Here is a 16,821-nt window from a genome sequence, read left to right as displayed (position 1 = left end):
CTATTTTGTATTAATTCATACAATGTGATTAATATGGAATGATTTGATTTTTAGAAAAAAAGCAAGCATGAAGATCCACCCCTAAACCTAAGCATCAGTGGAGCGTAAGTGGGTTTTACAAAAACATATGACTGAGAAAGACCCTAGTAAGTAGAATGACTGTCATGAGGTGCTACCAACAAAGGCATGTGGTGCAACTATCATGAAAAAAAAAAAAAAAACTTGTATGATGAAAATGTTTGAATTTATAAATTATAAATTAATTGTAATAGTTTTTACAATTGAAGAGCTCAGATGCAAAAGCCTCCAAGTGCCATCTGAAATGTTCTTCTAAAATGAGCATTTTTATCAGGCTCCTATATTTACGTTCAGTTATTTCACTTTAATTGCATAGAAAAGGACATATACATTGCCTTTAAAGTGAAATTACTGAACCTAAACACAGGAGCGTGAGAAAAATGCTCATTTCAGACAGCACTTAGAGGCTTTTGCATCTGAACTCTTCAATTATTAATAGTTTTTACAATGTAATAGTTTTTACAATCCTGTCCAATTTACACCATCATGGACACATATTAGAACAAATACATGGAATAACCCGATCTAATGAGAAAACTTAATTATTTTACAAGGTGGCAATTTTTTTATGAATTTGTACAATGTGATTCCTATGAAACCATTGGATTTAATTTTAGAAGAAAAAAAAAAAGATAGAATGAAGGTCCAACCCAAAATGTGTCAGTGGGGTGTAAGCAGATTGTACGAAAGTGCATAAATGTGAAAAGCAGTAACAGCAAACCAGTTTTGTTTAAAATACTATTAACATTGGAAAAACTGTTGTCCACCAAATCACTGTCATGTGGTGCAACCAACAAAGTCATGTGGTGCGACTTACATGCAAAAACATGACTTCATCTCTTTCATGATGAAATGTTTATCATTTCTAAATTAAAATGAATTGTAAAAGTGTTAGGGCATTAGGTCAAAGTTGTCAGGGTGGTACAACTGTCCTGTCCAATTCACATCATCAAGGGCACATAATAGAATAAATACACTCATGGAATAACCTGACCTTATGATCATAGGAAAACGTATGAATGAGATCATATGTATTAGCCACCAATTTACCAAAACGTAAAGCAGTTAGATTTGCCATTAGAGTGTGTTGCTACAGTTTGAGCTTCACAGATACATAAAAGTGCACAAATGCACATCCAGAAAATTGTTCCACGCTTCACAATAACATATCCGTACACACACACACTGAGGACAGGCTATGGTAATTCAGCTCTCCATGTGGAGAATTACATCAGTATGGGTGTGCGGTGCAGATCCTGTATAAGTGGATGTGCCAGAGGATGATGAATGACTGAGTAAATACCCAGCATCCCAAGAGCCCTGATACAACCAGCCCAAACCCCCATCCATCTGAGCCTGGTCCGCATCACCTCATTTGTCAAGGAAAACCATTTTCTGTGCAGCCGAGCAGCCAGTTTGGGGTTACCGCTCTCTCCCTTATTACAACCGAGGGGATACGTGGAGGTCTCGTACACTTCTTAGGAATTCCTTTCATGATTCTACGCAGCGTTTTTGTTAGAGATTCCAAGAATTGCATTTTTGTTTAATCGTTAGACATCCCTCGGTCCCTATTTATCAGCTTGCTTTTGCCACTTCAAAAATGATATAGGTCTGCAGGTGCTACTATGCTGTGAGTGTATGTGTGTGCAGGCTATAGGGTAAAAAAAGACAGAGCAAAATAAATGCAAATAAATCTAAATAATAATAACAACAACTGCACGAAAAAAAAATACATTTTTCACATTTTTGAAGAAAATTAAAGCGGTGCATGACGCTGCAAAACTCACCACCACAATGCTGTGGCTTTGGGAATGGTTGCCACTATGTTGCTGTGTGGTTACCAGGGTGGGCTGGGTGGTTGCTAGGATGTTCTTGGTGGTTTCTAGGTTGGTTACTAACCCATATCAGAGCCTCTATGATTTCAGTCCTTAGATATATCTTGGGTCCTCTATTTAGTGTGTAAAATACAGGATAATTTTAATTTATTATGGACCATTTTCACATTTTGGTATGGAGTATGGAAGTAAATTTCTTTGGTGGTACATGGAAACCATAGTAAATATAATTTTTATTTTCCCATTTAGGCCTACTCCAACAGCAAAATAGAACATCCCATAGTGCGCTTTCACCACTTTCCAAAAGAGGAAAAACAGAGAAAGATTCTGAAGTGTTTTATTTTATTTATTTATTTATTTTTTGGAATTCAATGTCAGAATAAAATACTGTACCACAAAACAGTGTTAGAAATATACATAAAATGTATAATAAACAACATGAACGATATTTATTGCGGAGATGCGTCATTGTAGTCTGTGAAAAGTATAAAAGTAGCAGGCTAATAGCACCTATTTTGAAAAATCCTCAAGCATGTAATACTGTTGGTTTCCTTACCGAGCGCCACTAATGACATGACTTGAATTTACATTAATAAATGTGATCCACTACATTTTAATGTAATTACCAGGAAATAATGACTACTCTCGTACAGTCGGTATGTATGAGGCCTTATCATAAAGCCCGGGTGTGTGTGAATGGTATTTAGGCTCGAACTCGACACAAGCACAGAGAGAAACAAAGACTGAGAGCCGTCGTCATTAATCTTAGTCAGTGGCCGGTGCTGGCGCAATCTGCATGACCGGGGCAGTGACAAATGCCACTATGTGACTGCAGCGTCCAATCTCCCCAGCTTCATCTCCCGTTAATGTCACATCCATCAGGCCCGAGCCGCTCGCGCCATGTCGCAGAAAATTAAACTGCTTACAGATAAGGGCTAATTGCATGGACAAGCGCGCGGTGATGGGGTGGTTGCACAAACTGTGCTCCTCTTGCGTGTGACTTCTTTGAAATATGCACCCCCTTATTTTGAGGGTAGTTTAAAAACAGGGCATATTTTAAAGCAATATTCCATTATAAAACTCTGAACTTTAAAAATATTAGCCTACCTTAAATATCTGAAATAACATCGGTTAAAGATTTAGGCCTACATTATTTTCAGCAAACTAAAGAAATTACACGGTGTATTAGCCTACTGTGCCCACGAGAAGTATTTTTAATTATTATTTAAAAAAATAATAATAATAAAATAAAATGTTTTTAATGTTTTAAAATTGTATTCAATGTCTGGGATGGATATCAAAGGATACAACTGTATTTATTTAACTAAACTCTCCTTATGCCTAGGTTACACAAAGCTGAACTAACTACATTGCTTTTTATGTCTGGGACTTGATCCTGCCATACAGCTTAACACTGCCATCTAGTGGAGAAGCTCTGTTTGTGAGAATTAGCTGTCTGTAATGTCAATGTTGTCAACAAAACATTAATAAAATAAAATAAAATAAAATAAAATAAAATAAAATAAAATAAAATAAAATAAAATAAAATAAAATAAAATAATTACTAAGCAATGACGGAATACACTGCCATAACAAATCACAAAGCCCTTTCAGGCAAAGTGTGCTATATGGTATTGAATGGTGTAGGCTATTGGACATGCCAGCCCTATTTATTTAAAAGTGAGTCACTGCTAAATTTACTGTTGAACATGTGCTCTTATATTGTGAGCCATAAAGAATTTAGCTTTTTCACAAATTTTGAAATATGGACATCATAACATTAAATAATCTATTTTGATGTGGAATCTATTTCAAAACAGAAATAGTCAAGAATGCACATTATAACTTTCTGTTAAAATATTTTGCGAGACAGGTTTGATTAAAAGGATTTGGTTTTGTTTTGTTTTTTGTTTCTCCTCTATCTGGACTTCGCACCCCATCCCAGTAGGTGGCGGAATTTCACATTAACCTGGTGCTAACCGCCAAAAAACGTGAAAGAAGAAGAAGAAGAAGTAGTGTCTGTTCGCAGATGAACCTTTGCGAGGACAGAACTGTTGTTAATTAATTGTTCCTTGTATTTATGTATTTACATCGGAAGCCTGTCATTGTCAGTTTCAAACACAAACGTCCGAAATTATGACAAACTGAGGAAATCGTCTTTCGATTTAACATCACGAAATTCCTGCGGGTAAGGTGAAGTTATTGCTAAATTCATTCTTACTTTCATTACATTTCGTTAGTCTTATTCATTAATTAACTTTCGTGTTAATTTCGCCCACTGTGAATGTTCTAATTATTAGCATTTGCTGCTAATTCAGTATTGACAAATAAACGTCGTGTGTGCGTGTGTTTGTTTGTTTGTTTGTTTGTGTTTGTATATATGTGTGTCTGTCTGTCTAACTATCATAGGAAGATCAACTATGGTTCTACTACAAATAAAACCAAGAAAAAAGAAAGAAATCGTTAAACCATGGTAACCACAAATAAACCATGGTTTTGCTACACTAATCATAGTTTAACCATAGTATTTGTAATAAAATGGTGTGGTGGTTATATAAATGGTAATCAATACACCAAAAACATGGTTACTGCACTTTTAAAAGCATGGTTAATTTGAATTATTTAATTACAAATTTCCTTACCTTTCTTTCTTTCTTTCTTTTTGTTTTGTTTTTTCAAGTGAATATGATGATGGTGCTTGGTCAGGTTATATTTTCAGGAAAAAAAAAAACACTGATCTGATCACAATTAAATGAATGGCTTAGAGTGGCTGAAGTCTGAAATGACTGAAAATGGACAGCACAAATGGCTGCACAGATACTTTTTACAACCTAAACGTGATGGCTAGGCTTTCCTTGAGAACTAGGTGTCCCAGTCCTGACATCAAAATTGATCAATAAAAGGTTGGCAACGATACAAATGGCTTTTTACTTTTAAAAACCAATGTATTTGAAGAATTAGATGTGCTTAAGAATGGATGCACTAATATTGTTCTGTCTTTGCAGTGCGTGAAGAGAATGCTTAACATTTCAAGCCAGATGTCAGCTCAGATGCAACTTTCCCTTCTAAATAAAGAAGGTTTGGATCTTCACACTGGACTGACTTCTGCATATTCTTCAAAACCTACAAATGGTCAGTGGATAGAGAAAAAACAAGAATTTGAGAAGGAACAAGAAGCCAGTGTTACAACACAAAGTGAGGACAAGGATGTAAATGTGAAGGTGTTGCAAAATAAGAATCGTAATGGAACCAAAAGAGTTTATGAATGCCCTGTGTGCCTTAAACGATTTGGTGCTCCATCCAAACTAAAAAGGCATTGCCTTATTCACACGGATCAGAGGCCATTTCAGTGTTCCATATGCTTTCGTGCCTTCAGAGAACGCTCTCATCTGAAAGTACACTTCAGAACTCACACCAACCCTTCATCACCAGATGCTGTCACAATTGCCGGAAAAGGGATCTTTCCAGTATCCAAGTCCTCTGATCGCATGTGTATGCTTGAACTCAAAAAGAAAAGTGGATATCAGTGTGAGATATGCTTGAAGAAATTCAGTTTCCCCTCAAAACTAACTCGACATCTGTTCGTTCATTTTGACGGCAAGCCTTACACTTGCACAATCTGCAGAAAGTCATTCAAGCAGGCCTATTATCTCCATAAACACCTCAAGGTACACGCAGGAAAAAGAAACGGCAATTCTATGTTGTGTAGCGTCCAGCAGAAGCATGGGGCCAAATCTCCAAAACCTGGAGCTTTAGAATGTACAAATAACTGCAGACCAGATGGTGGTAATGTGTGTTTACCTCAGATATTAGACTCTTTAGAGACCAAAAAGCATGAAAAACCTGAATGCCGAAGCAAGCTTAACCAAAACGTCCAGTTGATAGAGTCAAATTCAAGTACTGTAGAGATTAAAAGCTCTGACACTTTGAAAAATGCTGAAGTGCAGATCACAGCCTCCAGCCCAATTTACCTTAAGCACACACATAAAGGTGTAAATCAGTGCAGCATCTGCCTGAAGAACTTTCCATATCCTTCTAAGCTTGCCAGACATATTTTGAGCCACACCGATATCAGACCATTTAAGTGCCATGTGTGCTTGAAATCATTTCAATTTCGGTGGCATTTGCAATGCCATGTGAGGATACACAAAAAAAAGGGTCCGAATATAATTGCTGATCATTTGGAACAGGATCATACAGTTTCTTTTAGTAATGCTGCAAAATCTGAGGAACAAGATGTGCAAATATCCTCCCAAGATGGAGCTGAAGATTCTGCTACAGTGCACCAAGATAAAAATATGGTTAAAGAGAATATGATGAATCAAAAAATGAGTGGTGATTGCACTGATTCAGGTGTATATTTGCAAGTTTCCCTACTAAATGTAGGAAGATTGGATCTTCCTACTGAACAGAGTTCTGCATATTCTCCCAAACCTTCAGAGGACCATTGGATGGAGGAAAACCAAGAATCTGCAAAGGAAAAAGAAGGCAGTGTTACAACACAAAGTGAGGACAAGGATGTAAATGTGAAGGTGTTGCAAAGTAAGAATTCTAATGGAAACAAAAGAGTTTATGATTGCCCCGTGTGCCATAAACGATTTGGTGCTCCATCCAAACTAAAAAGGCATCGTCTTATTCACACGAATCAGAGGCCATTTCAGTGTTCCATATGCTGCCGTGCCTTCAGAGAACGCTCTCATCTGAAAGTACACATCAGAACTCACACTAACCCTGAGAAGAGGACACGATCACTCCACAGCTACAAGGACAACAGTGTGCCCTGTAATCGAACATCAAAGTCAAAGTTAAAACCTTTTCCAAAAAATCGAACTGCCCAAAATGATACCTGTTCAACAAATAAACAAAAGACAGCCGCAACAGACTTAATCGAAACTAATGCAGGTACCATGGGTGTCAAAGTTACAAAAGGACATTGGTGCCCTTTATGTTTAAAATGCTTTAAAGCCCCATCAAAGCTCAAACGTCACATTCTGATTCATACGGGGCAAAGACCTTTTAAATGCTCTGTGTGCCCCAAAACTTTCAGAGAGAAATCACACTTGAAAGTTCACAAGTGTATGGAAGACTTTAGACTGAAATTCAACTCCATTTTGAGTGATCAACAAGTAAAACAGAACACGGTCAAGCATAATGCTAACGAAGGTGTTGTGTCTACCGCAACTGATGACTCAAATAATATCCAAGGTAGGTGTTCATCACCAGATGCTGTCGCAATTGCCGAAAAAAGGATCTTTCCATTATCCAAGTCTTCTGATCGCATGGGTATGCTTGAACTCAAAAAGAAAAGTGGATATCAGTGTGAAATATGTTTGAAAAAATTCAGTTTCCCCTCAAAACTAACTCGACATATGTTCGTTCATTTTGACGGCAAGCCTTACACTTGCACAATCTGCAGAAAGTCATTCAAGCAGGCCTATTATCTCCATAAACACCTCAAGGTACACGCAGGAAAAATAAATGGAAATTCTATGTTGTGTAGCATCCAGCAGAAGCATGGGGCCAAATCTCCAAAACCTGGAGCTTTAGAATGTACAAATAACTGCAGACCAGATGGTGGTAATGTGTGTTTACCTCAGATATTAGACTCTTTAGAGACCAAAAAGCATGAAAAACCTGAATGCCGAAGCAAGCTTAACCAAAATGTCACATTGACTGAGTCAAATTCAAGTACTGTAGAGATTAAAAGCTCTGACACTTTGAAAAATACTGAAGTTCAGATCACAACGTCCAGCCCAATTTACCTTAAGCACACACATAAAGGTGTAAATCAGTGCAGCATCTGCCTGAAGAACTTTCCATATCCTTCTAAGCTCGCCAGACATATTTTGAGCCACACCGATATCAGACCATTTAAGTGCCATGTGTGCTTGAAATCATTTAGATATCGGTGGCATTTGCAATGCCATGTGAGGATCCACAAAAAAGAGAGTCAGAATGTAATTGCTGGTCATTTGGGAGAGGTTTGTACAGTTTCTTTTAGTAATGCTGCAAAATCTGAAGAACAAGATGTGCAAATATCCTTACAAGATAGAGCTGAAGACCCTGCTAAAGTTCATAAAGACCAAAATGTGGTTATGGAGTCTCAAAAAATTAGTGGTGACTGCAGTGATTCAGGTGTATATTTGCAAGATTACCTTCCAAATAAAGAAGGTTTGGATCTTCACACTGGACAGAGTTCTGCATATTCTTCCAAACCTTCAGAGGGCCAGTGGATGGAGGAAGTCCAAGAATCTGAGGAGGAACAAGAAGCCAGTGTTACAACACAAAGTGAGGACAATGATGTAAATGCTAAGGTGTGGCAAAGTAAGAATTTTAATGGAAGCAAAAGACTTCATGATTGCCCTGTGTGCCATAAACGATTTGGTGCTCCATCCAAACTAAAAAGGCATTGTCTTATTCACACGAATCAGAGGCCATTTCAGTGTTCCATATGCTGCCGTGCCTTCAGAGAACGCTCTCATCTGAAAGTACACATCAGAACTCACACCAACCCTGTTAAGAGGAGGACACGATCACTCCACGGCTACAAGGACAACAGTGTGCCCTGTAATCGAACATCAAAGTCAAAGTTAAAACCTTTTCCAAAACAACCAACTGCCCAAGACGTTAACAAATCAACAGATAAAGAAAAGTTAACAGTGCACCAAGACAAAAATATGGTTACAGAGAATATGGCATCTCAAAAATAAGTGGTGACTGCAATGATTCAGGTGTATATTTGCAAGACTTCCTTCTAAATGCAAGAGGTTGGGATGTTCACACTGGACGGAGTTCTGCATATTCTTCCAACCGTTCAGAGGACCAGTGGATGGAGGAAATCCAAGAAACCGATGAGGAACAAGAACCCAGCATCACAACACAAAATGTGGTCAAGAATGTAAATGCTAAGGTGTCATAAGTAAGAATTCTAATGTAAACAAAAGAGTTTATGATTGTCCTGTGTGCCATAAATGGTTTGGTGCTCCATCAGAACTAAAAGGCATTGTCTTATTCACACGAATCAGAGGCCCTTTCAGTGTTCCATATGCTGCCGTGCCTTCAGAGAACGCTCTCATCTAAAAGTACACATCAGAACTCACGCCAACCCTGAGAAGAGGAGGACACAATCACTCCATAGCTTTAAGGACTACAGTGTGCCCTGTAATCGAACATCCAAGTCAAAGTTAAAACCCTCTCCAAAATATCTAACTGTTCAAAACAATGCTAATTCAACAGAAAAACAACAGTCAACAGTTCACCAAGACCAAAATATGGTTACAGAGAATATGGCGTCTCAAATTATTAGTGGTGACTGCAGTGATTCAGGTGTATATTTGCAAGATTCCTTCCAAATAACAAAGGTTTGGATCTTCACACTGGACAGAGTTCTGCATATTCTTCCAACCGTTCAGAGGACCAGTGGATGGAGGAAATCCAAGAATCTGAGGAGGAACAAGAATCCAGTGTCACGACACAAACTGAGGACAATGATGTAAATGCTAAGGTGTGGCAAAGTAAGAATTCTAATGTAAGCAAAGACTTCATGATTGCCCTGTGTGCCATAAACGATTTGGTGCTCCATCCAAACTAAAAAGGCATTGTCTTATTCACACGAATCAGAGGCCATTTCAGTGTTCCATATGCTGCCGTGCCTTCAGAGAACGCTCTCATCTGAAAGTACACATCAGAACTCACACCAACCCTGTTAAGAGGAGGACACGATCACTCCACGGCTACAAGGACAACAGTGTGCCCTGTAATCGAACATCAAAGTCAAAGTTAAAACCTTTTCCAAAACAACCAACTGCCCAAGACGTTAACAAATCAACAGATAAAGAAAAGTTAACAGTGCACCAAGACAAAAATATGGTTACAGAGAATATGGCATCTCAAAAAATAAGTGGTGACTGCAATGATTCAGGTGTATATTTGCAAGACTTCCTTCTAAATGCAAGAGGTTGGGATGTTCACACTGGACGGAGTTCTGCATATTCTTCCAACCGTTCAGAGGACCAGTGGATGGAGGAAATCCAAGAAACCGATGAGGAACAAGAACCCAGCATCACAACACAAAATGTGGTCAAGAATGTAAATGCTAAGGTGTCGCAAAGTAAGAATTCTAATGTAAACAAAAGAGTTTATGATTGTCCTGTGTGCCATAAATGGTTTGGTGCTCCATCAGAACTAAAAAGGCATTGTCTTATTCACACGAATCAGAGGCCCTTTCAGTGTTCCATATGCTGCCGTGCCTTCAGAGAACGCTCTCATCTAAAAGTACACATCAGAACTCACGCCAACCCTGAGAAGAGGAGGACACAATCACTCCATAGCTTTAAGGACTACAGTGTGCCCTGTAATCGAACATCCAAGTCAAAGTTAAAACCCTCTCCAAAATATCTAACTGTTCAAAACAATGCTAATTCAACAGAAAAACAACAGTCAACAGTTCACCAAGACCAAAATATGGTTACAGAGAATATGGCGTCTCAAATTATTAGTGGTGACTGCAGTGATTCAGGTGTATATTTGCAAGATTCCCTTCTAAATAAAGAAGGTTTGGATCTTCACACTGGACAGAGTTCTGCATATTCTTCCAACCGTTCAGAGGACCAGTGGATGGAGGAAATCCAAGAATCTGAGGAGGAACAAGAATCCAGTGTCACGACACAAACTGAGGACAATGATGTAAATGCTAAGGTGTGGCAAAGTAAGAATTCTAATGTAAGCAAAAGAGTTTATGATTGCCCCGTGTGCCATAAACGATTTGGTGCTCCATCCAAACTAAAAAGGCATTGTCTTATTCACACGAATCAGAGGCCATTTCAGTGTTCCATATGCTGCCGTGCCTTCAGAGAACGCTCTCATCTAAAAATACACTTCAGAACTCACAATATTCCTGAGAAGCGGAGAACACCATCACACCAGAACTATAGAGACAATAGTGTGCCTTGTAATCGAGCGTCAAGGTTAAAAACCTCTCCAAAACAGCCAACTGCCCAAGATGATACCAAGTCAACAGATAAAGAAAAGTCAACGGTGCACCAAGATAAAAATATGGTTATAGAGAATATGGTGTCTCAAGTTATTAGTGGTGACTGCAGTGAATCAGATGTATATTTGCAAGATTCCCTTCCAAATAACAAAGGTTTGGATCTTCACGCTGGACTGAGTTCTGCATATTTTTCCAAACCTTCAGAGGACCAGTGGATGGAGAAAAACCTAGAAACCGAGGAGAAACAAGAATCCAGTGTTACAACACAAAGTGAGGACAATGATGTAAATGTGAAGGTGTTGCAAAGTAAGAATTCTGATGGAAACAAAAGAGTTTATGATTGCCCTGTGTGCCATAAACGGTTTGGTGCTCCATCCAAACTAAAAAGGCATTGTCTTATTCACACGAATCAGAGGCCATTTCAGTGTTCCATATGCTGCCGTGCCTTCAGAGAACGCTCTCATCTAAAAATACACTTCAGAACTCACAATATTCCTGAGAAGTGGAGAACACCATCACACCAGCACTATAGAGACAATAGTGTGCCTTATAATCGAGCGTCAAGGTTAAAACCCTCTCCAAAATATCTAACTGCCCCCAATGATACCACTTCAGCAAATAAACAAAAGTCAAGCGTGCAACAAGATCAAAATGTGCTAACAGAGGATATGCTGTCTCAAAAAAAGAGTGGTGGATGCAGTGATTCAGGTGCATATTTGTCAAAAAGTACTAGCCCTTTAGGGAATGTTGAGAACAAGGTTGTTTTCTGGTGCAACAACAAATCAGTTTGGGGTCTGACGCATAAACCTGACATCCTGCTTGATGGGAAAAAGGCATCTGACATTGTGCCTTTTGGCAGGGTGAGTGACTGTCCACCCAAAACTGACTCATCTCTTCGTCATTGTGCTCCCGAATCAAGAACTGAGGAAAAATGGGCACATCACATGGATGATATTGAAGATTGTGTCTTTGTGGACTCTGACACTGTTGTGACACAGTGTGTCCCTGATTCTTACGAGCCCAGTTCTTGTCAGTATCAACAGAAACCTGATGTTCCCAGACTCCCAGAAGTTGTTGTGGAGCTTGAGGACTTTGAGGATCCAGGTGAATGTTTTATCAAACCTCCACATGACCTCCCTTTTTGTCCTGACTGTAATCAGAGTTTCCGCACCATAAGGAACTTATATGCACATAACTGTGCAAACAGATATCCTGAAGGGGAGATGAAGAAATCCCACCAGTGTGACATTTGCTTCAAATTCTTCAATGCCCCGTCCAAATTGAAGAGACACTATGTTACTCACACCGGTCAGAGGCCATTCCAGTGCACACAGTGTCAGAAGTCGTTCACACAGTCCCATCATCTAAAAACACACATGCTGTCCCACAGGTAGAGGGGTTACTCAAGGGTTGTCCAAAGATACGACCAAACCAAAAGGGTTTTCATTTGTATTTCACTTGTGTGCTATGTAGTTCTTTGAAATACTATGGTTTGGCTTTTCAAATAAATTTTGGATTTCTTTTTAGAGTGTGATGTGATCATATATTTTACATAATACATTGATGTGTAAAAAAAGACAGAAATTTAAATTAAAACACTGAAATTTGGTGGGTCATTTCCCGAGTGGCTGTTCCATTTCTTCTTCTTCTTTTTCTTCTTTTAATTTAACAATAAATAAAGTCATTTGCTGCACAGTAAGAAATGTGCATCAGATATCATTACAACAACACCAAAGTGTTGCATGGCATTTGACCAGCTGTTTTCAATTTTTCCTACTTGAAAACATTATTCAGCATTTGTCATTTGCAGTACTTCTATGTATATCCACTAGATGGTGTAATTTGCTTTGTCACTGTTATCAATTTACAAAAGTAACGGACACTTTTGGTCCACCGAAAATGTCTATAGCAGGGAAATATGTCATTATGGCTTTTACAGAGCTACCAATCAGGTTCGCACACTATGCCTGAAATGAATGTATCTTATATAATAGCAATAAGCCTATCAACACATTTTATACATGACTTTTCAACTTGAACCTTTTTTTTTTTTTTTGTAAACTTCAGGAGTCCTTTCCTTCAGTAGCATGGAGGTAATGAGAACTGAGAGTTTAGAGTTCAAGTAGGAAACTCTAGAAAAAAAGAAAAAAAATCCTATGGTTCATTTCATTAAGTCGATCTAACCAAATATTTCCTTAAATGAGGAGTGTTTATTTATTTATTTATTTATTTTTACCTCAGCAACCCAACGTCCAATCACAGTAATGGCTTGTTGCTAACAGGAAATCACTCCATGTACCTGTAGGCTTTATCCAAGTTTAATAAGTGTCTGCTGTCCATGGAATCAAGTAGGGTGAAATCAGCTAAAATGGGCTATCAGGTAAAATGGGCCAAATAAGGTTGTAGCATCATATCTCTTTATTTTTTTTCTGAAAATCACAATAACTGATCTTGTATTGTTGCTTCAACACTTGGTGACATGTAACAATCATTATTATTGGTCTGCGTTGTTTAATGCAGGCAGGGCAGAGTATTACATGAAGCTTGTCAGAGAAATTGTTAGGTATTTGAGCCTTCATTAATCACTAATAAGGGTACTAAAGAAATTATAAATAAGCTTACCAAAAAAGCAAAGGTTTATGAACAATGTTTTGACATGCTCTTTCAAATAAAAAAAGTTTAATTTATAAAAGAAACTTTGATTATTGTGAAAAAGGTCATTTTAGGTAGAAATAGCTGGTTAAGCTAAAATGGGCCACGTTTCAGCTAAAATGGGATGCACACACACACACACACTTTTAGACAGAAATTGAGGGTGAAAATAGGTTTATAGGCCTAAATATGTATCCATACAAAATCTTAACAGTCTTAAAAAAAAATACAAGCATACACACATACATGCACACAAAAGACACCAATGCACAACAACACACACCTACACAACATGATCAGTTCATTTTTAATTGCATCGTTTAATTAAATATTCATTCAACTTTCTATTTAATGAAATACATTTATGGTGTTGCTATGGCACACTGAAAACAAAGGTGTCAATTTACTGTTAAAAATAAAATGATTTAAGCTGAAATTACCTGTGTTGCTCTCTTTATATATTGGCCCAATTTAACTGAACAGCTGGCCCATTTTACCTGAATGTTGTGCCATGGCTCAAGAAGGTACCTGCTGATACTCTTAACTCTCATAATTTATACTTGTTCACATTAAAAAATATAAATACATTTAAGAGACCCATGCTAATTTATAAGAATATCATTAGATCTCATGCATAGCTTATTTGATGGTATTATAAGTCATTTACCAAAACGTGGCCCATTTTAGCTGACTTCACCCTACCTCACTGGACACACAGACCTCTATTTTACTGACCTCTAAGTTTTGATTGTATGTATTAAACTCTGATTGGTTTCATTAAAAATATAGGGTATGATATGTTTTATTTTATTTTTTCCATGGAGTCGGTTTCCCATAACAGATCGTATGAGAGTCTGTATGAGGTTTTGTGTAGATGCTTGTTTTTACCTGTGAGGAACAGCCTTTATTTGGATCAAACAGGTTTGTCCTGTGAGTGGAGGAAATTATAGGGAATTTTGTTTAGTCCTCATACTAGAGAGTGAGATAAACAATCAACCAACCTAATCCTTCACAAGATACTTTAAATATCAAATGACAGGTCATAAATCTGCTGTGAGTTAGTTGACACTCTATCAGTATTCAAGTTACATTCTAGGTCATCCTCAGATTAAGCTTTGTTCTCATCATTTACATTTCTCTTGAGGTTAACACAAAATCTAATCCAATGAAAAATCTCTATCTGATAGGATCATCAAGTCATTTATGTCGGCTAATGATGTTTTGTGGTGAGACAAAAGGATTTTGTTTATCCCGTCAAATATATCCGCAAATGCTTGTTCAAGCGTCATAATTTCATAGTCATGTATTGCTTTTCTGCTCTTTAATGCATGACCCAGACCAATGAGAGGATATTGTCCTGCCGAGCAGATAAACATTAACATGCAACCCACAACTGGCAGGTCATTAGTGCAACAACAAAAGGCTTCACTAATATTATGCTGATTCAGATTTTAGTGTGTTTTTGTTTTAAACCTGAAACTAATTCTTAATCATATAGTGACCCATCTAGAATCTATATCTTAAAGTTTAAGTGTAATATTTTCAATGTTAACATACCTTTTAGTATCCCACTTGAATATGCAGAGCCAGACCAAAAGTAAGCCATTCACCATTTGATTGTCCGATTCATAAATTAATATTTTAATGAATTCATTGAACAGGTTCACCAAACAGTTCAGGAATTGACCTAAATTTGTCCAATCTGTTCTGGACTCATTTTAACGAAGAAGTAAATTATGTAGGTTTTAAATGGCTTTATGTTTTTCTGAGTTGAATCATGGATGCAACAAGCTGAATAAAATGCAAAACAGCAATATGTACCTGGAATATGTCAAGGACAACAAGATGGCAAAAGAATCACTGAAACAATTTTTGAACCTTTTCTTAAAATGAGAAATTAACAGTTTGAAAGAACCAATTCCAATTAGTTGATTCTGCCAACAGAGCGACAACAAAGCTTGTTTTCAAGTCCTTCCCTTGTCAAAATCTTGCCAACCGGTAAGGCAAGGCACAGTCAAACACACCAATTATTTTTGCAAGTCACATTGACAACTATTGGGTGTCTTGTTTCATCAGACCATTTGTGCATCAGTGCAAACAGAGTGAAAGGTTAAGATCCATTTAAGACAAAACAAGTGATAGCCAGCTGGGTCTTTTGTACTCTTCTGTGATTGAATTCAGCAGCTGAATATGGTGAACGTGTAATTTATCCCATACTATATCTGAGCACACTGAACCGGCTGTCCAAAACCTAAAAAATGTGACCTTATCAGACAGTGTCTGAAGGTATGACGTTTTGATGCAGATCCGTGTGTCTGCACATTTTGAATCCTCTCAAAATGAGAAGTTGAAACTTTTTAGACAAGGTTCAATGCTGATAACTCCAGAGCTTCTTAGTTCAAAAAAATCCCTTGCTTTAAATCTGAGTTTTTGTTAAATACTCCATTCAACTAAAATCCCTAGAGCTCAGATGTTCTCATTTTCCTGTAGTGTTTGCCCAGTTGTGCGTGCAGGTTCAAGCGCTCTCTCTGTGATGTGAGGATCCCCTTTCAAATCCCTCTATCCCTTTTTCATTCCAACAATGGCAGCTCAGTGTCAATAAGACTGTTCCAAAATAACCCGAGACATTGAGGCAGAGGGTTGCATGTTTTTATTATGAGCCAGTAAAAGATGTCAGCCGAGTACACCTCTCAGCGGGGCTCTGCCACACTCGGTTTAAGAAGCGGTGACGATGTCAAACTCCCTACAGGGGACAGGATTCCAGCGCTTTAATTTCCGTTAAGTAGGCCCAGTCATGCAAGGACACTTGCAGATCAGAAAAATCATAAAACAATAAATACATTTTTTTTTTTTATAATAATAAAAAAATAAAAAATAAATGTAATTTAAAGTAAATGTTAAATGACTGCCTAGTGGCAATCTACATTTAATTAAAAAAAAAAGAGACAATGCTACCACAATGCTAATATATTGTGTATGTTGCTTTATGCATTTACTAATATTTTCTAAAAGTGTTTAGCATGATTAATGCATTTGCTAATTGGTTGTTGTGCTATAGTTACTCACAGGTTCTGGGTGATTGCGAGGGAGTATGTGGTTGCCAAAGTGTTTTGAGTGTTTTTATCATAGATACAGTATATACAGTAGATGCAGGATTCGACCGCTCCAGACACATTGACTTGTCTTCAGTCTTGGAACGGTCAATGTGTCATCAATCACAGTAAAAAATCAATGAGTTTTCCAAGATGCCACAACATTGTGTAG

General features: G+C 37.7%; 2 protein-coding genes across 5 annotated transcripts; both read left to right on the top strand.

The window, feature by feature from the left end:
• The first annotated feature begins 3,916 nt into the window (after positions 1-3,916).
• On the top strand, positions 3,917-8,819 carry znf770 (zinc finger protein 770). 4 transcript variants are annotated; one of them, XM_058756540.1, is made up of 4 exons: positions 3,917-4,101; positions 4,323-4,386; positions 4,594-4,816; positions 4,919-8,819. In XM_058756540.1, exon 4 carries the CDS (start codon positions 4,931-4,933, stop codon positions 8,621-8,623), a length of 3,693 nt encoding a protein of 1,230 aa, XP_058612523.1. In that variant the 5' UTR covers positions 3,917-4,101; positions 4,323-4,386; positions 4,594-4,816; positions 4,919-4,930; the 3' UTR covers positions 8,624-8,819. The 4 variants fall into 4 exon arrangements, with proteins under 4 accessions (XP_058612523.1, XP_058612522.1, XP_058612521.1 ...); XM_058756539.1 differs by lacking the exon at positions 4,323-4,386; XM_058756538.1 differs by lacking the exons at positions 4,323-4,386; positions 4,594-4,816.
• Positions 8,820-9,336: 517 nt separating this feature from the next.
• LOC131527149 (zinc finger protein 770-like) lies at positions 9,337-12,741 on the top strand. Its single transcript, XM_058756019.1, has 2 exons — positions 9,337-9,405; positions 9,447-12,741. The coding sequence occupies exons 1-2, from the start codon at positions 9,337-9,339 to the stop codon at positions 12,297-12,299; spliced, it is 2,922 nt and encodes a 973-aa protein (XP_058612002.1). The 3' UTR covers positions 12,300-12,741.
• The last annotated feature ends 4,080 nt before the right edge of the window (positions 12,742-16,821 follow it).

Source organism: Onychostoma macrolepis, chromosome 20 (genome assembly GCF_012432095.1).
Source record: "Onychostoma macrolepis isolate SWU-2019 chromosome 20, ASM1243209v1, whole genome shotgun sequence".
Classification (NCBI taxonomy): domain Eukaryota; kingdom Metazoa; phylum Chordata; class Actinopteri; order Cypriniformes; family Cyprinidae; genus Onychostoma; species Onychostoma macrolepis.
Note: the sequence above shows the minus strand (reverse complement) of the source record. Positions and strands in the feature narration are given on the sequence as shown.

What these genes read in the sequence shown, in the direction of transcription:
- znf770 (XM_058756538.1), top strand. Translation starts at nt 4,931, where the DNA reads ATGCTTAACATTTCAAGCCAGATGTCAGCTCAGATGCAACTTTCCCTT.
- LOC131527149 (XM_058756019.1), top strand. Translation starts at nt 9,337, where the DNA reads ATGGAGGAAATCCAAGAATCTGAGGAGGAACAAGAATCCAGTGTCACG. An exon ending in CACAAACTGAGGACAATGAT is followed by an intron (nt 9,406 to 9,446) that starts GTAAATGCTAAG and finishes TTCTAATGTAAG; the next exon opens with CAAAGACTTCATGATTGCCC.